Consider the following 27684-nt stretch of genomic DNA (forward strand, 5'->3'; position numbering starts at 1 on the left):
TTCAATTTTAGAGGAGATATACTTTGCCATGACTGGCATGGAGCGAGGTTAAAGCTCTTATGGATTTAAAATTAATTACAAAAATCAAATTTTATTTGAAGAAGGGGAGGTAATAAACATGTTTTTAAGGAAGAATTAGAGAAGGTGATAAGAGGGGAAGTATAACATACATATATAGAGGGGGAGAATAGTTGACACGTAATCAACGAAGATGTTAGAGAACAATATTAATGATTTTATAAATCAAGAGATTAAACCTGTCTAGAATATGAAAAAAAAATATATATATGTATTACTGATGGGACGATTCAAAAATTTTTCCCGATACTGAGACAACTACCAATGCCGATTCCTTTTTTTAAATTTTTTAATTATCGTAATAACCCACAGAATATGTGCGTATATTGCAGCAAAAAAAAAAATTTACTTGTGCAATATGATCAATACATTTTGGTTACATCAACAGTTTGAAATCAATAACTGTTTAAAATTTCATCATTAATGTCTGCAATAGGAACCTAAGTCTGAAATAAAAACCAAAATAATTCCCAAAAATAAAAGAATCGTTTTTGGCATCAGAAAATAGGCACAAATTTTCCAATTACAACATCCCAAAATTTTCTGAATTTTCCAGTTCCTGATTAATCGTCCCAACACTAATATATATATATATATATATATATATATATATATATATATATATATATATATATATATTAGTGTTGGGACGATTATCAGAATCGAAAGAATCAAAACTTTTGGGGTATCTGAATCAGAAAAATTTGTGCCTATTTTCTGATGCCAAAAACGATTCTTTTAATTGTCTTTCTTATTTGTTTTGTTTACAGCAAAATCTTCCACTTCTGGTAATAATAATAAATATTTATTGATTTTAAACTACCTACTAAAGCTAAAATCTATAGATCACCTCTTACACGTGTGCTTTTATGTTTGAGAAAATATATACACATTTAACATGTATTTTTACCATAATCGGGAAAAAATAACAACTCTATAGTTAAATATTTCGAGATTTATAAAAAATCGGATTTGGTAATTGTATCAGAATCAGGAAAAATATTAGAAACGTCCCATCACTAATATATATATTGTGTATATATAAGAATAAAGGAGATCAAGTATAGGCCTCTTTTTTTTTTATTTAAAACCGACGGTACCAATGTTTTTTTGATATACTGTAGCATGTATATGAATAAATATTACTCTGCTGGGATTCTCTCTCACAAACCTTACACAGGATATATATATATATATATATATATATATATATATATATATATATATATATTACACAGGATATATATATATATATATATATATATATATATATATATTACACAGGATATATATATATATATATATATATATATTACACAGGATATATATATATATTACACAGGATATATATATATATATATATATATATTACACAGGATATATATATATATATATATATATATATATATATATATTACACAGGATATATATATATATATATATATATATATATATATATATATATATATATATATATATATATATTACACAGAATATATATATATATATATATATATATATATATATATATTACACAGGATATATATATATATATATATATATATATATATATTACACAGGATATATATATATATATATATATTACACAGGATATATATATATATATATATATATATATTACACAGGATATATATATATATATATATTACACAGGATATATATATATATATATATATATATATATATATATATATATATATATAAAATATTAAATGAAATATGAGGGAGAAAAGTTATATATAACTTTATTGTCATCAGAACAATAAGGAAAAGTTGAGGGGAAAATTTAGAAAAAAATCTCTCTAGGCCATGGCATTTTGAAGCTAGATGCTTCTCATCAGAAGAGGATATATGTATTTCCGTATCCCATTTTATCTATTTATATATGTATTTCCGTATCCCCTGTTTGCTGTTTCTGTCTCCTCTCAGTTTTTCTTCACTATCTTCCCTATTTTTTCTTTTCTTCTTTTAGTGTTCCCCATTATTTCATAGTCGCCTATAGTTTTTTTTTTTGTACTATTATCTACATATATACTACCCTTCCTATTTACCCTTATATTGTACCTACTTTAAATTACTATTTCCCATATTAGCCTATTCCTTCGTTCTCATTTCATATCTGAATGTCATAAAGTCAGTTTTTTTCTATATTTGCATTTTTGGCTTGTCTCCGTTTTTGATGAGAAGCATTTAGCTTCGAAATACCATGTTTTTTTTTTCTTAATTTTTCCCCTTTTACTTTATTCTTTTGATGAGATAATAAAGTTATATATAACTTTTATTCCTCATCTTTCATTTAATATCATTGTTTGCTCCTCTTAATAGTGTTGAGCTTTTCTTATCTTGATAAGTTTTGATTTGTTAAAGATTTACACTTTGAAAACATTATATCTCCTGGATAGGAGGGTAGATAAAAACAACAAAAAAATATACATGTTTTATAAAAATTTGTATAAATATATAAAATCATTTTGATTTAAAAAAATTTTCTTCAATTTGTAAAAGATTAAGTATATTAGATAATATATATTTTTTGTTATAGGCAGCTAACGTGCTTTCTACGTTCCAGCATAGCGCTACCAGAAGTGGTAACAAGGCAAATCAGTTCTTTCGCTTTTTTTTTCTCACACCTGTATCTTTCCTGCAAATGTATTTTTTTTTTGTTTTTCTGATCATTCTTTATTTTTATTTTTTTTCATTATCATTGAAAAATTTTAATTTGAAATTAGTTTTATTTTTTAAAAGAAATATTAAAACCACTTTTAAAAATCTTTTAAAACTAGTTTGAGAATATTATGTATTGGATATGTTTTTTTTTTTATGATGTTTGAATTTTTTTTTATTTTGATTTCAATTTTATTTTTATACTTTCATAAACATAATTATCATATGAATAAAAAAAAACAACTTATTTTTAAAATTCGAAAAAAATTATTTTTATAAATTCATAAACATAGATTTCTTATAAAATTTAAATAAAATAAAAACTTAATTTAATTTTGTTATTAAAAGTGCAAATAAAGACTAATAGTGTTATTTTTATCTTTTTATAATTTTGTTAATTTTTATTGTATATTTTTTCAATAATTTTCTTTTATTTTATTTTATAAATCACTTCACCACAGAAATACTGAAAAACAATAAAAGTGAAGTAACTGATTTGCCTTAGTAGCGCTACGCCGGAAGTTAGGAAGTACATTAGATGCTTATTATCACACCGTTTTCTGTTTAGGATTAACTTTTAGATTTAAATAATGATTGCAAAGTCAAGGTGGGATCTAACATTTATTGCTTTTCCATTAGAATGAATTAATATTAAATATTCATTAAATATTCACAATCTGCAACAACATTGATGTGTAATTTTTGTTTAATCAAATGATTTTACTGCTAGTTTAAAAGCATTATATCATTTGATAAATCTTGTTGAAATCTTTCAGAAATAAAATATTTTTTTCTCTCCAGATCAAAATTTATGAAAAAAAAAAAAGAAAAGAAAATGAAGAAACAAAAATACAGAGAGAAATGTTTCTTACAATGCTCTAGAAATGGAAACATGGGGTTTTGGATAAGCTAGATATTCTCTTTTTAAAAATCCAGTGTTGTCAGGAACATGTCATGTTTCATAGAAATTTGGTTTTACTGCTAGTTAATTCAAAAGCATTATATCATTTAATAAATCTTTCGTAAATAAAATAACAAATGAAATTATTGAAATCCTAATAAAATTTCAAACATCATAAAAAAAACGTACCCAATACAAAATCAAAATAGTTTTAAGATTTTAAAGTGTTTTCAATAATTCTTAAAAAAAAAATTTCATTAATTCTTAATTCAAATAATTAAAGAAAAACTTTTTATGATTATTAAAAAAAAAAAAAATAGAAAACGTAAAAAAAAGTACACGAGAGAAGAGGAAAAAAATATTGAAGGAATTGATTTGCCTTGTTACCGCTTCTGGTAGCGCTACACTGGAAGTTAGGAAGTACTTTAGCTGACTATAACCGATTTTTCTTTTATTCCTATATTTTGAGCTGTTCTTCAGCTAGTCATAATTTCTTCGTAGGCTTTTTGATCCTGCACCATTCTAAGGAACACCTTGTATTTCTTCTCATGAAACCTAAAAAAAAAAAGACAAAAAAGAATATCTGAACACATTTAATATTTTAACTAGAAATGGAATCACCATTGCTGCATATTAGATGGAATATCATATTTCACATAGTTATTTTTGGCTAAGATCAAAGTGTAGTATCTTTGTATATAAAAATATTCATGAAAAAAATAAAAATTTCAAATCAATTTGGGGACATCTTAAGTAGGACAGTCCCTAGAGTAAATGTGGTATTGTGGTGACTGAGATGATTCTAGTCAGGCGTAAGATAGACATTTTTATCACTTTAAACCAAGGATGACCAATAACATACATGTTATCCAGCTAGACCAGAGTAGTCCTGGCAGCAATGACAACTGCATGTGGAAAGTGTTTGGAAAGTTTTATTTTGGATGAGTGGGTGGTGGGGCTGAGTAAACATCTTGCCCAAAAATGTCTGAGACAGATTAGCATCTTCCCCACTCAACAATAAATAAAGCTATTTATATTAATATTTATTCATACAAACATGTACAAGCTTCGCTACACTGGCATGATAATGTTTCGATCAGTGGTATTAATAATTAAGATCTCTTCAGGCGAAAAGTCTGTCTTTTCATTCAGGTGTTCATACTGAAATAAAAAAAAATGATGAACACCCAAATGAAAAAAAAACCTGCCTTTGTAAGAAACTCTCTTTTTTTTTCTTTTTTTTTAATTTTTCTTATCAATTTGTTCAAGCCGGAGACAGAGCATCCTACCGGATGCCAAACATTCACCTGCTAACTCGGGTATTCCAACCGAGAGATCTTTCTAAGATTTTGACTGTCTGAATCTCTCTTGCACTTGGTTCACTGGGTATATTTGCCAGGTAGTTTGTGAAATTCTTATTCATGAGTCCAGTTGAGTCCAGTTGCTCCTTTAATTACTGGAATGATGAAGATCTTCCTAAAATTCCAGTTTCTTTTCATGTCGTACATAAGATTTTGGTATTCCATTATGTTTTCCCTTTCAGATCTGTTTAACGCAGCATCATTCTAAACAGTAACTTCTACTAAGGTTGCTTCTTTCTCCTTGTCTTATATCACTATGTCAGGTTTTATGGCTCCATTTTTTTTAGGTACGTAGTTGTATAAATTGTATAGTCATAGTGAATGGTGTATGACTTATTTCCAACTGTTGTTTCTGATAGAAGGGAATGTGTTTTATATTATCAGAATGCGTACTAATATAAATAAAACATAGGAACTTGAAATTTAACTTACACTAAATGCATTCAAATTTAATTTTCTACCGACCTGTCCACTTTTCAAGCGCGGAAACTGATTGCAAAATTTATTATCTCAACATAAGAACTTTAAATTTTTCAGGAATAATATTTAGTCAGTGATCGTCCTGTAACTGAATAGAAGAAAAGATTAGAATAGTCCATTATTAAGAAAAAAGGGAATATCATCACAAATGGTAATACTATTTAACCCGTATCTGGAAACTGAAACAGAGAGAGTGGGTGGGTGGAGTGAATATAGTGAATAGAAAAAGACTAATTTAGAGTTTGCCTTTTTACATTTAACTGCCTTTGCAAACTCACTTTTTCTTGATTCAAAAAAATTCACACAGAGCTCAGTGGGTGAATCAACAGGTCACATTATTTTTTAAGTAGATTTAATAAATCTGCCGTGGGATATAATCAAGAAATCGAGTTGATTTGTAGAAGCTTTTAAGAATCCTGGAGTTGGTAAAGCCTCTTCTGACAGATTTCTTGTAAGGAACCATAGACGTACCTTATGTCTTCTTTTGTTGGATGGATCGCTACTCCTCTTCCACCCATTGCCTTCATAGCCGACTGAAATTCAAAATAGTAAATCGTTTATCTCAATTTATATATAAAGTTAAGCATGCCTGTATGTCTAAATATTTGTATGTACAGAATTTATTCTTAAACTAATTTACCAATCATTAGGAATTCTGAGATACAGCTGCTAGGCATAAAGAGTTATAATGCAAGCTATATTTAGTTTTATGCAGAGGAGTAAAAAGGGGTGCAAATCTTGTGAGAAAATTCAGATACCATTGATTTCTGTGAAATTTTAACAATAGGTATTAATGACATCAATTAATAAATATTCTCAAAATTTCAGTTTCTTTGGATTATTTTTAAGGATGTTTAGTGGGGAGGCATAATATGAGTACAATTTCCCATTTGAAAATTCAGATATTTCAGCTTTGCATTAAATTTGATTGATACTAAATTAGACACCAGTTAAGATAGATTCTCTGAATTTCAATATTTTCTTAAGACCCCTTAAGCTTAAGCCTTAAATTATGGAAATTTTCTAGAATAAACATCATGTAATGAAGTTTGATTAAAATTAGAACAAGAATTCTGGATATAAGGTTTAGTAGTATGATATATCTTTCTTAAGATAATCATAACACAGGACATTCACTCAAGGTTTTTCTTTTTTTTCTTTTTTTAACAAGGTGGTCACCACTTATCAAGGCCCGGAAGCCACTCAGGGATAAGGGTTATTGCGTGTACAGTACGTTAGTGTTGAGATTTGATAGTGTCTACTCAAGGGGGCGATTCATCAGGAATTTGTTTATGTTGGACTTGAAGACATCCAGGTTGTAGTCAGGTGGGAAACAGGCAGACAGAACAGAGTTCCACAGGTGTGCACTTCTAAGAAAGAAGCTTTGTTCATGGAATCTACGTTTTGGTTTTGACACAGATAAAGAGTGAGGAAAATTTTTTACGGTGGTTTCAGCTAGACGGGTGTTTTTCATGAAAGATCGGCGAGGGGGGACCAGGGATTGGAGCTCAGATGAACACCTGCCATGGAAGTAACGATAAAACAAAGATAGGCTCACAACGTCTCTTCTGTGGGAGAGAGGTTGCAGGGAAGAGAAAAGGTCATCTCCCACTAAGCCATGAAGCCTATTGTGGCACTTTTTTGCTACTTCTCATGGGAAAGGACTTGAAAAGACCAAGCATGTAGGTAGAAGGAAAACAGTGAGCAGGAAGAGAGTTCCACAAGTTTGCAGTTTTTGGAAAGAAGCTATTGGAATGTGAAGCTGTATTGTGATGGAGTATTAAAAACAGCAAATTGATGGAGACCAGACCAACGAGCTGGAACAAAGGAAGCAGGGAATAGATGACACAATTCTGCGGAACACATGACATAATAATATTTGTAGAAAAGACTGAGACTAGCAACATCACATCTGTGAGAGAGATGTTCCTGATTCATTTTATTTTTATTGTGTCTGTATTTTATTAATAGTTTTAAAATTTAAATTGCTATAAATTAAAAAATGAAAAAGAATAAAAATGCTAATATGGAGTGGAGATTTAGGAGCAGGATTACGACAAAGGATTTGAATTCAATATTAGGCAACGGCAGGGTTGAGTCTTCTAGTACATGATAAAGATCAGAAACAAATTTTCTCCAAATATGACAAGAAAATTTTAGATAAGTTTACACGAACGATGTTAAACAAAAGTTGCAGATGCTCACCTGAATGTCTGTGAAATTCCCAGAGGCATAAGCACCTAAAATGGCAGAACCAAGCAGAACTGAATCATCCATGTCAGGCAGGACAAACGGCAAATCTAGAATGAAATTGAGATTCTCTTTTAGATTACATTAGCAAGGATACCCAGCATTCCCTGGGGCAAAAGTGTAATACATTTCTGTTGAAACTTTTCTCTCTCTCTCTCTCCATTTTCTCCCTCTTTGTCTCCCTCCCCCACTTACTCTTTTTTCTTCACCCAACCCATTCCTCTCTCTGAACATACACACAGATATACATACATACAACTAGAGTTTTTTTAATCATTTGGTTGATATTAACCAAAAAAAAATCTGTAATTCTGAATTATGAGTATTTGTAATATAAAATAAACAAAAATAGCAAAAAAAAAAAAAGACCAATTGGACGCACATTAAAAAAGAATTCTGAAATTCTGAATTTCGATTCAATAGAGTATTTTATTTTTAATACAAAATAAACATCTTAAATATTTCACATTTAAAGTATTTTGTTTTAGCAAAAAATCTGGAAAAAAGATCAATTAACACAGAAACTGGAAACCATTATGTAAACATTAATCAGAAAGAACTGTTCCTTGACAAACACCGACATGACTTCTGCTAAACAGAAAGTTGAAGTCAAAATGGACTCTTAACCTAATAAAGTAATAAAGAAATAAATAAATAATAATATGGCTGAAAAGATACAATGGATAACAATAAAGAAACTGCAGAAATACTGAAAAGCCTAGAATGCGGAAACTAACACACATGAACTACAGACACAAACTGAACACACAGAAACGGCTACAGATTTAAAAGACAAAGGAACATCACATGGAATCATGAAAACTGAAACGGCATAATTGAAAGGTACCGCCATGTGCCCCTGTGTTCTGGTCACTCTGTTTTTTTTGTTTTTTTTTACATGGAAGTCACCACTTATCAAGGCCCATAGGCCACTCGGGGATAAAGGTTATTGCGTGTACAGTAATCAATAGGACAATATTGTAGTAATCGTAAGTAATGGAGATCTGATAATGGAGATCTGATACTTAAGGGGGTGGTTTATCAGGAACTTGTTTATGTTGGACTTGAAGACATCCAAGTTGTAGTCAGGTGGGAAACAAGCAAACAGAACAGAGTTCCACAGGCGTACACTTCTAAGAAAGAAGCTTTGTTCATGGAATCTACATTTTGATTCAGGCACAGATAAAGAGTGGGGAAAATTACTGACAGTGGTTTCAACTAGACGGGTGTTTTTCGTGAAAAATTGGCGAGGGGTGGAAGATCAGAGATTGTGTGTGTCTGTGTATGTCACCATAAACTGGCACCCCATCAAATAAATGTGGAGGGTCAAGGAGGATGGAAAGACCAAAGAGAGAAAGCACAGAAACTGGACCTTGGGGAAGCTTTTTGCCACCCAAATTGCAGTGAAGACCAATGGTTGCTGCCAACGAGAAATCAATGGTAAGTAACTATTGTTAACGCAAATTCTTTTGGAAGGGTTATCAAAAGAGGTGGAGAGTCTGGGGAAACTTGTTGTCACCCAGACTCCAGAGATAACAGCAAGTTGTTATCAATGAAAAATCTTTGATGATGGCCTGTGTGACTATTCCTAGTGATTAAATAATAATAAAGTAATAAATAATAATCAGTTGATAAATAATAATAATAAAACATACATATATATATATATATATATATATATATATATATATATATATACTCCTATAAATTCGTTTTTTTTTGTATGTATTGATATTCATATTAAAAACCCTCTTTTCTACTTATTTAAAAAGAAAATACAATTTTCTTATATATGGGTTGTGGAAATACATTCACTAGCAAAAGATCTAGCTAATTTGCATATTCTTTTAAACATTCATTTTAATTAATTCCCTATTAGTTGCTTCGGTTTTCTAATGGGATAATCATTTTTAGTTAATTATTACGTGTATTTATATTAATGCAGATATTCTACATGATTTATACTTGCATAATATTTGCGTAAAATGTTTATAGTAAACACAAAATTGTTTCCATATATATTTACGTATACGTATATATTTTTGTTTAACAAATTTTGCCTACCAAACTCCTCCCAGAGATTTTGGTCTACAGACATGAAACTTCATATATAAGGTATTTGAATCCATGCAAAACTTTATATTTTGGTTTTAGCCCGGAAAAATTGGTGCAAAAGTGTGAAAATAAAAAAAAAATGAAATTTGCCAGGTGAAGGTCGAACGCCGACATTACGAATGCATAACGTAGTAGCTATTGGTTCATGTTTTAATTTTTAGCCTAGCAGTAAACATGTTTTCATAGCCCAGTCATTGATGGCAGAGGCGAAATAAATCATGAGCTGAACGTTTTGGTTTCGATTCTCAGTGGTGGGGCATGAGTCTTTTTTTTTATACTTTTTAAATCATTACTATATATTGCATCCAATTTATCTATCTATTTATATATATATATATATGTATATATATATATATATATAAATATATATAAAAGTGAAAATGTCTGACTTTTCTCTATGGTAGTTAAAGAAGACTATTATACAGAAAGTCATTACTTTACATATTCACACTTTTTAATATATACGTATGCACATAACCTTATGAACAGTACATAGGGCCAGAGCAAAGCTAGGCGAAACTACTAGTATATATATATGTGTGTGTGTGTGTGTGTGTGTGTGTGTGTGTGTGTGTGTGTGTGTGAGTGTCGCCATGAACAGGCACCACACCAAATAATAAGAGTCAAGGAGGTTGGAAAGACCAAGGAAGAAAAGCACTAGCCAGACCTCCATTGGCTGAGTGCTAAAAGGACTGGGACGTTGAGGAGACTTATTGCCATCCAAATCCATGCGAAAACCAATGGTTGCCGCCAACGAGAAATCGATGGTAAATGGCTATTGCGATAATGCAAACTCTTTTGCAAAGGTTATCAAAAGAGGAAGACAGTGCTGAAAATCTGAGGAGACTTGTTGTCACTCAAATTCCAGGAAACACCGCAAGCTGTTCTCAAAGATGATGACTTATGTGACTACTCCTAGTGAGTAAATACATAAAAGTAAAATAACAAATAATAAAATAATAAATAATAAATAACAAATAATAAAATAACAAATAATAACATAACAAATAATAACATAATAAATAATAAAATAACAAATAATAAAATAACAAATAATAAAATAACAAATAATAAAATAACAAATAATAAAATAAAAAATAATAAAATACTAATAATAAAATTACAAATAATAAAATACTAATAATAAAATAACAAATAATAAAATAACCAATAATAAAATAATAAATAATAAAATACTAATAATAAAATAACAAATAATAAAAAAACAAATAATAAAATAATAAATAATAAAATAACAAATAATAAAATAATAAATAATAAAATAACCAATCATAAAATAACAAATAATAAAATAAAAAATAATAAAATAATAAAAAATAAAATAATAAATAATAAAATAATAAATAATAAAATAAAAAATAATAAAATAATAAATAATACAATAACAAATAATTAAAAAAAATGAAATAATAAATAATAAAATAATAAATAATAAAATAATAAATAATAAAATAATAAATAATAAAATACTAATAATAAAATAATAAATAATAAAATAACAAATAATAAAATACTAATAATAAAATAACAAATAAGAAAATAATAAGTAATAAAATAATAAATAATAAAATAATAAATAATAAAATAACAAATAATAAAATACCAAATAATAAAATAACAAATAATAAAATAACAAATAATAAATAATAAAATAATAAATAATAAAATAATAAATAATAAAATAATAAATAATAAAATAAAAATAATAAAATAATAAATAATAAAATAACAAATAATAAAATAACAAATAATAAATAATAAAATAACACATAATAAAATAACAAATCATAAAATAACAAATAATAAATAATAAAATAATAAATAATAAAATAATAAATAATAAAATACTAATAATAAAATAACAAATAATAAAATAACAAATAATTAAATAACAAATAATAAAATAATAATAAAAACACAAATAATAAAATAACAAATAATAAAATAACAAATAATAAAATAATAAATAATAAAATAATAAATAACAAAATAACAAATAATAAAATAAAAAATAATAAAATAACAAATAATAAAATAACAAATAATAAAATAACAAATAATAAAATAACAAATAATAAAATAATAATAAAATAATAAATAACAAAATAACAAATAATAAAATAACAAATAATAAAATAACAAATAATAAAATAACAAATAATAAAATAATAAATTATAAAATAATAAATAATAAAATAATAAATAATAAAATAACAAATAATAAAATAATAAATTATAAAATAACAAATAATAAAATAACAAATAATAAAATAATAAATAATAAAATAACAAATAATAAAATAATAAATAATAAAATAACTAATAATAAAATAATAAAAAATAATAAAATAATACATAATAAAATAACTAATAATTAAATAATACATAATAAAATAATGAATAATAAAATAACAAATAATAAAATGATAAATAATAAAATGATAAATAATAAAATAATAAATAATAAAATAACAAATAATAAAATAACAAATAATAAAAAACAAATAATAAAGAACAAATAATAAAATAACAAATAATAAAATAATAAAATAATAAATAATAAAAAAATAAATAATAAAATAACAAATAATAAAATAATAAATAATAAAATAATGAAATAACAAATAATAAAATAACAAATAATAAAATAATAAATAATAAAATAACAAATAATCAAATAATAAATAATAAAATAATAAATAATAAAATAATAAATAATAAAAAAATTTATAATAAAATTACAAATAATAAAATACTAATAATAAAAACCTAAATAATAAAATAACAAATAATAAAATAACAAATAATAAAATAATAAATAATAAAATAACAAATAATAAAATAACAAATAATAAAAACATAAATAATAAAATAACAAATAATAAAATAACAAATAATAAAATAACAAATAATAAAATAACAAATAATAAAATAATAAATAATAAAATAACAAATAATAAAATACTAATAATAAAATAACAAATAATAAAATAACAAATAATAAAATAACAAATAATAAAATAATAAATAATAAGATAACAAATAATAAGATAACAAATAATAAAATAATAAATAATAAAATAATAAAATAACAAATAATAAAATAATAAATAATAAAATAACAAATAATAAAATTACAAATAATAAAATAATAAATAATAAAATAACAAATGATAAAATAACAAATAATAAAATAATAAAATAACAAATAATAAAATAATAAATAATAAAAAAATAAATAATAACATAACAAACAATAAAATAACAAATAATAAAATAATAAATAATAAAATAATAAATAATAAAATAACAAATAATAAAATAACAAATAATAAAATTACAAATAATAAAATAATAAATAATAAAATAACAAATAATAAAATAACAAATAATAAAATAACAAATAATAAAATAACAAATAATAAAATAACAAATAATAAAATAAAAAATAATAAAATACTAATAATAAAATTACAAATAATAAAATACTAATAATAAAATAACAAATAATAAAATAACCAATAATAAAATAATAAATAATAAAATACTAATAATAAAATAACAAATAATAAAAAAACAAATAATAAAATAATAAATAATAAAATAACAAATAATAAAATAATAAATAATAAAATAACCAATCATAAAATAACAAATAATAAAATAACAAATTATAAAATAATAAAAAATAAAATAATAAATAATAAAATAATAAATAATAAAATAAAAAATAATAAAATAATAAATAATACAATAACAAATAATTAAAAAAAATGAAATAATAAATAATAAAATAATAAATAATAAAATAATAAATAATAAAATAATAAATAATAAAATACTAATAATAAAATAATAAATAATAAAATAACAAATAATAAAATACTAATAATAAAATAACAAATAAGAAAATAATAAGTAATAAAATAATAAATAATAAAATAATAAATAATAAAATAACAAATAATAAAATACCAAATAATAAAATAACAAATAATAAAATAACAAATAATAAATAATAAAATAATAAATAATAAAATAACAAATAATAAAATAATAAATAATAAAACAAAAATAATAAAATAATAAATAATAAAATAACAAATAATAAAATAACAAATAATAAATAATAAAATAACACATAATAAAATAACAAATCATAAAATAACAAATAATAAATAAAATAATAAATAATAAAATAATAAATAATAAAATACTAATAATAAAATAACAAATAATAAAATAACAAATAATTAAATAACAAATAATAAAATAATAATAAAAACACAAATAATAAAATAACAAATAATAAAATAACAAATAATAAAATAATAAATAATAAAATAATAAATAACAAAATAACAAATAATAAAATAAAAAATAATAAAATAACAAATAATAAAATAACAAATAATAAAATAACAAATAATAAAATAACAAATAATAAAATAATAATAAAATAATAAATAACAAAATAACAAATAATAAAATAACAAATAATAAAATAACAAATAATAAAATAACAAATAATAAAATAATAAATTATAAAATAATAAATAATAAAATAATAAATAATAAAATAACAAATAATAAAATAATAAATTATAAAATAACAAATAATAAAATAACAAATAATAAAATAACAAATAATAAAATAATAAATAATAAAATAACAAATAATAAAATACTAATAATAAAATAACAAATAATAAAATAACAAATAATAAAATAACAAATAATAAAATAATAAATAATAAGATAACAAATAATAAGATAACAAATAATAAAATAATAAATAATAAAATAATAAAATAACAAATAATAAAATAATAAATAATAAAATAACAAATAATAAAATTACAAATAATAAAATAATAAATAATAAAATAACAAATGATAAAATAACAAATAATAAAATAATAAAATAACAAATAATAAAATAATAAATAATAAATAAATAAATAATAACATAACAAACAATAAAATAACAAATAATAAAATAATAAATAATAAAATAATAAATAATAAAATAACAAATAATAAAATAACAAATAATAAAATTACAAATAATAAAATAATAAATAATAAAATAACAAATAATAAAATAACAAATAATAAAATAACAAATAATAAAATAAAATAATAAAATAACAAATAATAAAATAACAAATAATAAAATAATAAATAATAAAATAAATAAATAATAACATAACAAATAATAAAATAACAAATAATAAAATAATAAATAATAAAATAACAAATAATAAAATAACAAATAATAAAATTACAAATAATAAAATAATAAATAATAAAATAACAAATAATAAAATAAAATAATAAAATAACAAATAAAAAAATAACAAATAATAAAATACTAAATAATAAAATAACAAATAATAAATAATACAATAACAAATAATAAAATAATAAAATAATAAATAACTAAATAACAAATAATAAAATAACAAATAATAAAATAACAAATAATAAAATAATAAATAATAAATAATAAAATAACAAATAATAAAATAACAAATATAAAATAATAAATAATAAAATAATAAATAATAAAATAATAAATAATAAAATAACAAATTATAAAATAACAAATAATAAAATAACAAATAATAAATAATAAAATAAGAAATAATAAAATAACTAATAATAAAATAAAAAATAATAAAATAATAAATAATAAAATAATAAATAATAAAATAACAAATAATAAAATAACAAATAATAAAATAATAAATAATAAAATAACAAATAATAAAATAACAAATAATAAAATAACAAATAATAAATAATAAAATAATAAATAATAAAATAACAAATTATAAAATAACAAATAATAAAATAACAAATAATAAATAATAAAATAACAAATAATAAAATAACTAATAATAAAATAAAAAATAATAAAATAATAAATAATAAAATAACAAATAATAAAATAACAAATAATAAAATAATAAATAATAAAATAACAAATAATAAAATAACAAATAATAAAATAACAAATAATAAAATAATAAATAATAAAATAACAAATAATAAAATAACAAATAATAAAATACTAATAATAAAATAACAAATAATAAAATAATAAATAATAAAATAACAAATAATAAAATAACAAATAATAAAATACTAATAATAAAATAATAAATAATAAAATAACAAATAATAAAATAACAAATAATAAAATAATAAATAATAAAATAACAAATAATAAAATAACAAATAATAAAATAATAAATAATAAAGTAATAAATACTAAAACCATAAATAATAAAATAACAAATAATAAAATAACTAATAATAAAATAACTAATAATAAAATAACAAATAATAAAATAATAAATAATAAAATAATAAATAATAAAATAACAAATAATAAAATAAGAAATAATAAAATAAAAAATAATAAAATAACAAATAATAAAATAAAAAATAATAAAATAAAAAATAATAAAATAACAAATAATAAAATAATAAATAATAAAATAATAAATAAGATAACAAAGTGCAACAACCAAAAAGTTGGCCCCAACACTATTTATTTTTTATTCCGGGTTGAATCACAAATAAAGCAATATTGAATATTTATAACCTTACGTTTGCAGATTTTCATTTACAAAAAGTTTTACTAAAAAGATACCTGGCTTTCGTTATATGTACATTTCTAACTGAAAGAAAAAAAGGTTTAATTTAAAAAAACATTTTGTTTTGTAAAAATTACAAAAATTACATAGTCTTTCATGCTATAGAATTTCCTTCGGATATGAATCCAAGTAAGATCTTCATTAACCAAGCATCAGATATTTAAAAGAATGTGTTAATACAATCCAATATTTATTTATTTACAAAACAAAACTTTGTGCAAATCTGATACTTTGGGCACCTCCACAAAGTGTTAGGAAGTGATTTAAAAACAATGTAATAGTTATTCATCATTGGAATTCTTTTGAGATGAGTAATTTGTATATTTTTTTTATTTACTTGCAGACTATTATCCTCATCTTTTATAGTTGTTGTTTAACGATGTTTTGGTCAACTATTCCTCTGGTCTTTGTCAAGTTGTTTCCTATCACGCCACGGTTTAACAATCTGACGAAGGCCAGAGGAATAGTTGGCAGAAACGTTGTTAAACTATAAAAAAATGAAGATAATAGTCCGCAAATAAATAAAAAAAAGGAAATAGTTGATTAGCAGAACAAAAATATAGAAAAAGAGGTTAGTAGAAAGATAACGAGGAGAGGTAGTTCATCAAGACACACAAATGCGATCAAGAATAGGATTGTTAATCAAGATATGGTGGTGACTGGGACAAAAGACCAGACATAGAGGTCAATGTATTTAGAGTTAGTTTACGGACAGTTTGGAGTTTTGCAACAGTTGAACACAGGTTGTGGTTCAGAGCAGATAAGGAGATGAATTGATTAACTGACTGATGAATATAGTCTCGACAGACAACTAATATGTAGATGTTAGTGTTTAGAGAATTGTTTTTCGTGATCGTATCACACACATACAGATCACAAATGATATTTACCAAATGTGTTGGAGTCTGTGTTTTATTTTGTTTCCCTTAAGTTGGTTTATTTTTTATGCTAGTGAACCAGTGCTTGCCCTCATTAATATGCAATAGAAGAGGAAGAAAACAACAGCGCACAGCATTGGAATCGGCGATTGTTGTCAGGCAGCGGAACACATGGTTTTACATAAATAAAACTTCTTTTTTTTTTTCATGTACAAAAAATGTGCAAAAATAGCAAAGAAATAAATGTGCATATTCTGTCATTATTGATTCAACTCGAAGAAAAATGAAAGAAAATGCTTAATCAGATTTAGGTAAAAAAAAATCTCAATTTCGTCATTGCTAATTCTGGGGTGCCTCAAATCTATTTGATCCAAAAATAAAGAAAAAAGAAATGTCTTACCCACAACATCTGCGAGTGTTTGCACTATCAAAGGATTCTTCCGCAAACCTCCGCACATGTAGACTACACCAATCTCATACCCATATTTTTGCATCTCCTCCACAATTAATTTTGTGCCGTACTGTAAAAAAGAAAAAAAAAAATCTCTGACACAGCCTTCTGATTCAGTTTACCCATCAGGTCAATGTTATCTGTTAGGATTGTAGTAGCAGTAGTGATTACGAATGACCACAGCAGCAGTGACAGCTCACAGTTTACGATTTTGAATCTGTGTTTGGTTTCTAAGCTTGGTGGGATTGGTGCTTCCCTTCTGTCTTGCCCAATAGGATGCCATCTTTCAAATGAGCTGAGGACATGATAGAAATTGATAAAAATAAGTTTACACACAACCTACTTCCTCTTTTCTGGTCAGGGAACCAAAGTGAGCTGATCCCTTTCACGGTACTTCTTCGAATTCCAATCTTCTCTCTTGGAATGTATCCTCACCCCTTGGGACGTTGGGCTCTAGGGTTTGAGGAGATGAACTCAACATGACTGGTATAGCCGCACACACATGGACTTATTATAATAAGCATACACATATGGCCGTGACTTCAACACGAATGTATGGTATGCATCCTTCATAATGAACACTTTTTCTTTTCTTGCAAACAGAGCATTCATTCTTTCTTCATAAAAGAACATTCTCCTTTTTATTCCTCTTTCATTAACATGTTTCAAAGCTCGGCTCTGATTGGTGCAAGCATTCAGCTCCCCTTCTGATTTACCAAATCGGTGGCCATCCTTCAGGCAAACTGATCACGTGATAAAAGTTGGCAAAAAGGGATTAACACACGGATTACTCCCTCTTTTGCGATTCAAAAGAAAAGAGGAAAAACTATAGCAAAAAGAGAAAATAAGTTGATCAGTAGAACAAAAGAATAGTTAATAGAAAGGCAATAGGGAGAAAGTTGAAATAGGATTGTTAATCCAGATGTTGCTGCAGTGACTTGGTTGGTTGGTTGGTTGTTTGTTTTATGGCATATCAACCCTTTTCAGGTTATTTAATACCGAATCCAGTTATTTTGAAGAAAAATTTTCTAATAGAATATATATATATATATTTTTGTCAAGTTGGTTTCTATTTAACCCATAGTTGGGACCCTAACAGGTACTACCACTCGGGGTCAGAGTGGACCTGGGAGCATTGTCAATTAAAGGGTGGCTCTATATTCCCCAAAGCCTGCAAGCTGGGGCCTCACCATCGGATATAGTTTAAGGTCATATCCAGGACCAGCAGTGACTTGGACCAGTGATTGGACATAAAGGTGAATGTATTTAGAGTTAGTTTTGTGACAATTTAGAGATAATCTTCAGTTTGTGACAGTTCAGGACAATTTCCAGTTGGGGATAGTTGAAGGTAGGTTGTGACACGGACTAGATCAAGAGAGTTTTAGGAGGCCGTTATGGGCTGATGTCAATCGATGACAAAGAGGACTCAACAAACAACTAGCGTTTAGAGGGTCGTTTCGAATGATGGTGTCACACTCTCATCCAGAGCCCAACTGATATCCATGGAACATGTCGGAGTTTGTATTTTCTCTTACGTTGTTTAATTTTTTATACTTGTAAACCCTTGCATGCCCTATGGCAATCGCCAATGTGAGATGATAGCAGAGAAGATGAAAGAGAAAAAGACCATGGAAACAGTGTTGGGGTTGGTGATTGTTGTCGAACAGGGGAGCACTTGGTTGCACAATTGTAATGTAGGAAGTTGAGCAGCGAGATTTCTGTTCACATTACATTCTGCATGTTAGTACAGGCAGGGTAGCAGGGAACAAAAAAAGAATTCCAAAGTTTAGCAGTCCAAGGGGAGAAACCATCAGAGTTGAAGGCTTTTTGGCATCTAGAAACTTAAACATTGAAGGAGTGGGATTTTGCTGCTTGCCAGGTTAGTTTATACAGCATAATCATGTTGACACACCGGTTCCCATAAGATCATCAAAGTTGAGTGACGTTGAGCTTGGCCAATACTAAAATGGATAACTATTTGGTAATACCAGGTGCTGTATGTGCTCAGAGTCTGGAGAGGGATGGGTGCCACCAGGCTATTTTTGCGCAAGACATGTTGCATGAAATAATGATCCTGGAGGGTTAAGGGATATGTCTGTTCAGGTTAGTTGAGGGTATATACCTCTAGGGGGTACCAGTGCTAGGAGTTTGTCAGAGCACGTTTCATTAAAGTATATGTAAAGCAGCAACCATTGTGGCAATGGGACAGGGGTTGGAGCTTGGTTTATAGTTTGGGGCTTATTAGATTGAAGGCTATTTTTAGAGCCTGTCTATGGAAGAGAATAGACACTAAGCATCATAAGATGAGGATCAAGGGTAAGTGGTGTAATCTTGGGCAAGGAATGGCACCCTCCCCTACATCTACCTTTTTACTGTTTTTTTTTTTTATTATTAAATCTATTTTGTATTACTTGTCAGTGACTGTTATAGCTAAACTTGAACAGTTGTGACTTACTGCAATTGCCTGAATGGTGGCCAGGTAGAGGAGAGCAAGATCTTCTAATGTGGATGACAAAGTTAAACCAGATATCTGCAAAATAAAAAAAAAATATTGAAATACAAGCATGCAATAACAGGTGTTAAGAAAAACACTTGAAGAGAATAGATCTCAGCCATCTCAAACAATACCCCCCCTCCACCACCACTGGTTTTCTAATGTACCATAGTGTGCAACAATATCACGTAGACAGCAATCACTGCAGTAAAATAGAGAGAGGAGCAGTACGAGGTAGCAGGACTGGTGACATCATGCAGAGATAGCAGCAGGGACAGTAATACAGAGAGAGTGGAGTGGGAGAGACGTGACAGCAAGAAAAAAGAGAGTAGACGATAATGAATTCCTGCTAGTCAGTGATAGCTCTGTCGAAATTTGTTATGTATAATGGAAAGCACCGACAGGAAATAAAAGTGTCTATCAAAAAAAACGTGAGTTGAAAGTATTTGTTTTATTTGTTTGGCATTTCAACGGGGTCGACAGACGAGAGGAAGAATGAAATGAGAACATCTTCTATAACATTACACTACTAATTCTCATATAATGCCACTAAACCTTTGCAACTACTACAGATGTAATTATTCATGGAGCTGTCTCCTTACAACGTCTCAATGAGAGACTTAGCTGTTTTCTGTGGGTAAAGTACAGTATTTGTGCATTGAATTTTTTTGCGAACTGTTATCCTGATCTTCATAGTTCTTGTTTCACCATGTTTCGGCCAATTATTCCTCTTGCCTTCTTCAGGTGATTAATTACGTGATAGGAATGCTGAGTCTTGTAACTGTATCCCCAGTAATTACTGCCTTCCATAGTTGTCGTCTCACAATGTTTTGGCCAATTAATCCTCTGGCCTGCTTTGGGTAGGATTGAAACTGCTATCTCCAGACAATGCTCACCTGGGACCATAGAAACTCAATGACTATCTACTGCGCCATGGGCCCCGAAGGTAAACATTGTTTAAAGATAGCGCTTTCAATCCTACCCAAAGCAGGCCAAAGGATTAGTTGGCCAAAATATTGTGAAACAGCAACTATCAAGATGAGGATAACAGTCGGTGAAAAAAATTCAATACACAAATTATGAAGCCTCATCTCAAAGAATTCCAAAAAATAAAAAATAATATATAAAGTACAGCATAGTTAACAGTTGAGGTAAATTAAATTCATTTAAGAACTTTGACTTAAATTAGAACATGACTTCATTCTTCATTTACGATTTTTTTCGAACTAATATGCATGCTGAATATTTCTTACATAGAAAACTAAACTCCTTACTATATTGAGTCATTCATATATATATATATATATATATATATATATATATATATATATATATAGACTTATATGTAATTATACTGAGTTCGTGAAATTCAGTAAATTTTCATATACCAATGAGTTTTAAGCCAAAAATGCTTGACTTAAAGAGTAAGCAACAAAATTATCAAATTTTATAATTGAGCATTAATATACTGTGTAAGCAAAAACAAGACTTCAAAACAAGGTGTTGGTGGCAACAAAAAGTGTATTTCAATTTACGTTACAATTGTTTCCATGTCCAGTTTGACAATTTCAAGCATTATGTCGTTTGAAAATTTTCAAAACCAGCATTTCTTCAGACTTTATGAATAAGCACACTTTTGGCAATGGAGCATTTTTTTTTTTTGAAGAGAAGGAAGGAAGGGGAAATCCCTAGATAGAAAGGCATGCGAGAAACATCTACCTTCTGATGAGTCAAGGCAGAAAAGATTTTAAAAATGGACATAATAATTATATGTTTCTGTGCTACGAAACAGATTCTGTCAAAAAATGAACATTTTCACATGCTGAAAGAAATAAACAGTAAGATAGACAACATCTTGGAATTTAGAATATAGACTTTTTGTCATTTATATATATATATATATATATATATATATATTATATTTTTAACATTACCATTAACATTAACAGCAATAATTACAGTTGTTTGAGTTAGAATGAATGCTTTATGCCAAATTGATGTATGTGTAATGCAGTCATTACACATCAATATCTGGGACTCACACGTTGTATGCAGACAGTCGCAAGGAAGCAATTCGGCTCACTTTTTTTTAAACAGTTGAAACAACAGACATTTATTTACAGGTACTTTCAGAATAACGCCTTGTCTCTTGTTCAAAAGTCTTCTCGTACTCCAATATGCTTAAGATTCTACCATATCAAATATGTGGTACCCTGTTTTTGTTCAATCATGTTTAGGAAGCATCTTTCCCTGTCACTCTCGGCCACCGTGTGTAACATGTCTATCTCTGTCCTTCTCGGGATCACATTTTTCTTTTTTTATAATCTTTTTCTTTCTTTCCTCTTTCTTTCTCACTATGACATTCCCCCGGTAGCGTATTTATTACATTGTATATCAAATCTAAATAGAAAATTAAAAAAAGACAAACAATTTACTTCAGGTCATTTATATAATCCCCTCCCCCTTTTTTTTTTACAAGTGATATCATTATCATAAATATCATTAAAAAAAACTCCAATGGCTGTCATTGTCTAGCATATGTGTTTCTTCTTGATTCTACACAGTCTCTTATGGTCTTGTGTACTGGGAAGTACTGGGAACATCACTGTCTGGAAAACAGAAATTGTCAATAGACTTGTGTAAAAAAGATACACATCCAGTTAATATATATTATTCCTTAATCGGAATTCATTTTTGAGATGAGCATTATATATATTAATTTTATTTTTATTTCGGACTATTATTCGCATCTTTATTAGTTGTTGTTTTTTCATCTTTTATTGGTTTGTTTATTCACAACGTTTCGGCCAACTATTCCTCTGGCCTTCGTCAGGTGGTACTCCTAACTGCATTCTCAGTCATCACTGCCATCCGTAGTTGTTGTCGTCTCACCACATTTTGGCCTAGTAAACCTCTGGCACGCTTTGGGTGGGATTGAAACTGCTATCTTCAGACAATGTTCATCTGGAACTGTAGAGATTCAACGTCTCTATCAACTGCGCCACGGGCTCCGAAACGTGAATAAACAAACCAATAAAAGATGAAAAAACATCCAGTTAATGTGTGGAGGAGGGTTTATCTAAGAATAAGACTAAGTGGTATGAAGGGTAGGTCAACTAGTTGAATGGAAAAAAATACACACACACCCTCTTGCATAGATTGAAATATTTATTATAGTCTCCTTCTTCTTAGCTTGACTTCGTGAACAAAGATCCTATGAAGGGGGCTGTCCACATCGACTGCAGGCATGCTTGTGGCTGACGAGCCTGATGTGGGACAAGCAAGTTTGGCTGCAGCAGCTGCAGTCAAAAGTCTCGTCAGGTATGGCTGCTGAGTCTTCCCGGATCTTCCTCCTGCAGCATTTCTCCCACAGATTCTCTGTGCAGGAGACCTCAAAGGAGGTGACAGCCTGGTGAACAGTGCATCGCCAGGTGTCACGGTCAGCAGCGAGAGTAGACCACTGGTAGTGGTTAATGTGGCAGACACTGAGGAACGACTTCTTTAGAGAGTCTTTAATAATTATATATATATATATATATATATATATATATATATATGTCATTCCAAGACCACCAGTGTAACACGTCTCTCTCTGTCCTCTTTATAATCTTTTTTTCTTTCCTCGCAGTTATGTCACCTTGCACATGTTGGTTGTTGCTGCTGCTGCCACCATACGCATGTCTGCACTCTGTTACCTGAATTTATGCTAGTTAATATAACATCTTTGGATACCCACACATCTACAACTGCAATGCCTATTTTGGAATTTCACCTATGTATTTGATGTAAGCATGCACCCTATGGGACGTTCCTTCAATACATTTTATTGATAATTTAGTGATGGGTGTATTTTCAACTGTTGGGGAATTACATAATTAGGGAATATTTTGTTTAATAAAACTTTCTTGGCTCATAAAAAACATTTCAGGTACATAACACAAATAGCAATGTTTACCATTCCTCGGAGATTTGGGTCAGCCAGTGGGGACCGGTTACCATGGAAATCTGGCCACATATGCAAATCGGAAGTGAGGAAAGCAACAGATTTTAATCCTTGTTTGTCTTTAAGGTCTTGGAGACTTTCATTGAGGATGGTAAAAACATGACACTTCCTGAAAAAAAGCATAAGAGACAGAAAGAAAAAAAAAATTGAAAATGAGGATTTTAACCCTTTATGACCTGAATTATGATGTAGATGATTAAAACAATATTTATTGTTAATTTTAGTTAATTTAAAAGGGTAAAAATACTATGATTGTCTTCAAACTGGGAGAATTATGAAGTCCAAGAGTTAAACTACCACTGAGAATTTTTGCATTCCTAAACTTACCTTGATTATTATCCATAGTGTTTGAAAATAGCGTGTTTATGACAACAAACGAAATTCTCTGAGACAGATGGCGACATACTGAATGTAAGCAATGGACAGTTGCAATCTGGAGGAATCTAGTAGTTATACTGAACTTCTAGAAGTGTAAGCCATGTTTAGTTTCAGAAACGTTTCAGATGGTTCGTTGTTCTAAACAAGTCCTGAGAGGTGACTGGTTTGCAGTAGGCAGAATAGTTTCCGATGATTCGTTGTTCTAAACAAGTCTTCAGAGGTGACTGGATTGCAGTAGACAGAACAGTTTCCGATGGTTCGTTGTTCTAAACAAGTCTTGAGAGGTGACTGGTTTGCAGTAGGCAGAATAGTTTCCGATGGTTCGTTGTTCTAAACAAGTCTTGAGAGGTGACTGGATTGTAGTAGACAGAACAGTTTCCGATGGTTCATTGTTCTAAACAAGTCCTGAGAGGTGACTGGTTTGTAGTAGACAGAACAGTTTCCGATGGTTCGTTGTTCTAAACAAGTCTTGAGAGGTGACTTGTTTGCAGTAGACAGAACAGTTTCCGATGGTTCGTTGTTCTAAACAAGTCTTGAGAGGTGACTGGATTGTAGTAGACAGAACAGTTTCCGATGGTTCATTGTTCTAAACAAGTCCTGAGAGGTGACTGGTTTGCAGTAGGCAGAACAGTTTCCGATGGTTCGTTGTTCTAAACAAGTCCTGAGAGGTGACTGGTTTGCAGTAGGCAGAATAGTTTCCGATGGTTCGTTGTTCTAAACAAGTCTTGAGAGGTGACTTGTTTGCAGTAGACAGAACAGTTTCCGATGGTTCGTTGTTCTAAACAAGTCTTGAGAGGTGACTGGATTGTAGTAGACAGAACAGTTTCCGATGGTTCATTGTTCTAAACAAGTCCTGAGAGGTGACTGGTTTGCAGTAGACAGAACAGTTTCCGATGGTTCGTTGTTCTAAACAAGTCTTGAGAGGTGACTGGTTTGCAGTAGGCAGAATAGTTTCCGATGGTTCGTTGTTCTAAACAAGTCTTGAGAGGTGACTGGATTGTAGTAGACAGAACAGTTTCCGATGGTTCATTGTTCTAAACAAGTCCTGAGAGGTGACTTGTTTGCAGTAGACAGAACAGTTTCCGATGGTTCGTTGTTCTAAACAAGTCTTGAGAGGTGACTGGTTTGCAGTAGGCAGAATAGTTTCCGATGGTTCGTTGTTCTAAACAAGTCTTGAGAGGTGACTGGATTGTAGTAGACAGAACAGTTTCCGATGGTTCATTGTTCTAAACAAGTCCTGAGAGGTGACTGGTTTGTAGTAGACAGAACAGTTTCCGATGGTTCGTTGTTCTAAACAAGTCTTGAGAGGTGACTTGTTTGCAGTAGACAGAACAGTTTCCGATGGTTCGTTGTTCTAAACAAGTCTTGAGAGGTGACTTGTTTGCAGTAGACAGAACAGTTTCCGATGGTTCGTTGTTACACACAAGTCCTGAGAGGTGACTTGTTTGCAGTAGACAGTTCCACAGAGCAAAATATTCTTACAGTGTCGAGACGGAAAAAAACATGTGAAATTGCTCCAGAAAAAGTTTAATATTTATGAAGCAATTCTGGTTTCTGATTGGTTTGTAGCAGAACGTGAATTAATTCAATTCGTCAGTTCCTAGCAGCATCGTTTATAAATAGAATCGTCCGACTGTGTCATTTTTATTGTCTTCGTTTGTTTTAATTATTTGAGGGAATATAATTTCATCTTCTTCATATGACGGGTTTTCGTTTGTAAAATTAAACGTGTCTGTGAATTTTACACATCAGATTCTTTTTATTTTATTTTTTTATGGAAAAAATACTAAATTGGCAACAATACGTACACGGCATGTTTGAATCAATTTCCACTTTATTTATACCATTATATTCATTTATTTACGACTGAAAAAATTAGTTCAACCAGGTTATAAGAAGGTTAATCTAAATCTAATGAATATGACAGGTGACGTCATTGGAGTACAGATAGGAGCAGGTGCTAAGTGTAATTGCAAGAGCTAGGAAGGGATGGGAGTAATTCAAGAAACTTTTGACATTACTAACTAATTTCTGATGACTTCAAAGGAAGATTAAATTTGGACAGTATAGAGAGATGTTTACAGAACAGGAGACCTTGTTGGTCTGGTCACATCAATCCTTTACTGACAAATTGTACTTTTAAGTTGCCGTTCAAAAAACAATATTTCTTACTCTTAAGGTGTGTCAGCCCAACTGGTTTTCAAAGTACAGGTCTTTGCATTATTCAACAAGTGAATGAGGGGGTTGTTTATGTTTGTGTGCCAGTTGCATGCTATCTTCCGTCACGCATGGGTTTCATGATTAAAAAGTTTATTTATTACAGAAAAAAATTTTTGGTGGTAAAGAGTTAAAAGAATGGATGAGAGTTATTTTTTTTTCCTTTGTTTTTTTTTAACAGAAATTGCTCCAGACAAGGAATGAAGTCACTTGATTTAAGGAGCTAAATAAATAAACACATAATACTATTTCAAGATCAAAAACTAGCCAATGATAAGTGTTACATAAATATATATTCTGACCCAGAAAAATAGCAATTCTTCTTTCTTTTATTAGAAACATTGCTCATGGAATGTGAGGACTAAAGGATAAAATAAGGGAAGCAAGAGTTATGAGGTTACCATACCTTTTAGTAGAACAGTTGTGGCAGCAGGATCAGTTCACAGGGAAAGGCGAAGGAAAACAGGAGGAATTAACAAGACTGGACTTAAGAGAAAGAGGGATAAATGAGAACCTGGACAGAAATAGGTTAGTTTAGAAGTCAATTTCCTAAAGCGGTCCAACACGGATGTTAAACTAAATATAATAATAATGACATAACAAATATTACTAGTTGGACGCCAAACAGGTTCCATGGAAGTTACTCGACTGAGCTCCAATCTCTGGTTCCTCCTCGAAAAATATTCACAGCAAGAACTCGTCTTATT

The 27684-nt window shown here is 27.7% G+C and overlaps 1 protein-coding gene across 1 annotated transcript in view; it reads right to left on the bottom strand.

The window, feature by feature from the left end:
* Nucleotides 1-4009: 4009 nt before the first annotated feature.
* The window catches only part of LOC145261145 (FGGY carbohydrate kinase domain-containing protein-like), a 79826-nt gene continuing 56151 nt past the window's right edge, over nt 4010-27684 (bottom strand). Inside the window, exons 11-16 of the mRNA XM_080119443.1 lie at nt 24335-24491; nt 20341-20415; nt 17835-17955; nt 7711-7805; nt 5977-6038; nt 4010-4219 (exon numbers count right to left, since the gene is read on the bottom strand). Coding sequence (XP_079975569.1) covers nt 4141-4219; nt 5977-6038; nt 7711-7805; nt 17835-17955; nt 20341-20415; nt 24335-24491 — 589 coding nt within the window. The 3' untranslated portion in view covers nt 4010-4140. The remainder of the gene's footprint in view (nt 4220-5976; nt 6039-7710; nt 7806-17834; nt 17956-20340; nt 20416-24334; nt 24492-27684) is intronic.

Source organism: Euprymna scolopes, chromosome 37 (genome assembly GCF_053919585.1).
Source record: "Euprymna scolopes isolate OS-2025 chromosome 37, ASM5391958v1, whole genome shotgun sequence".
NCBI classification, from domain to species: Eukaryota; Metazoa; Mollusca; class Cephalopoda; order Sepiida; family Sepiolidae; genus Euprymna; species Euprymna scolopes.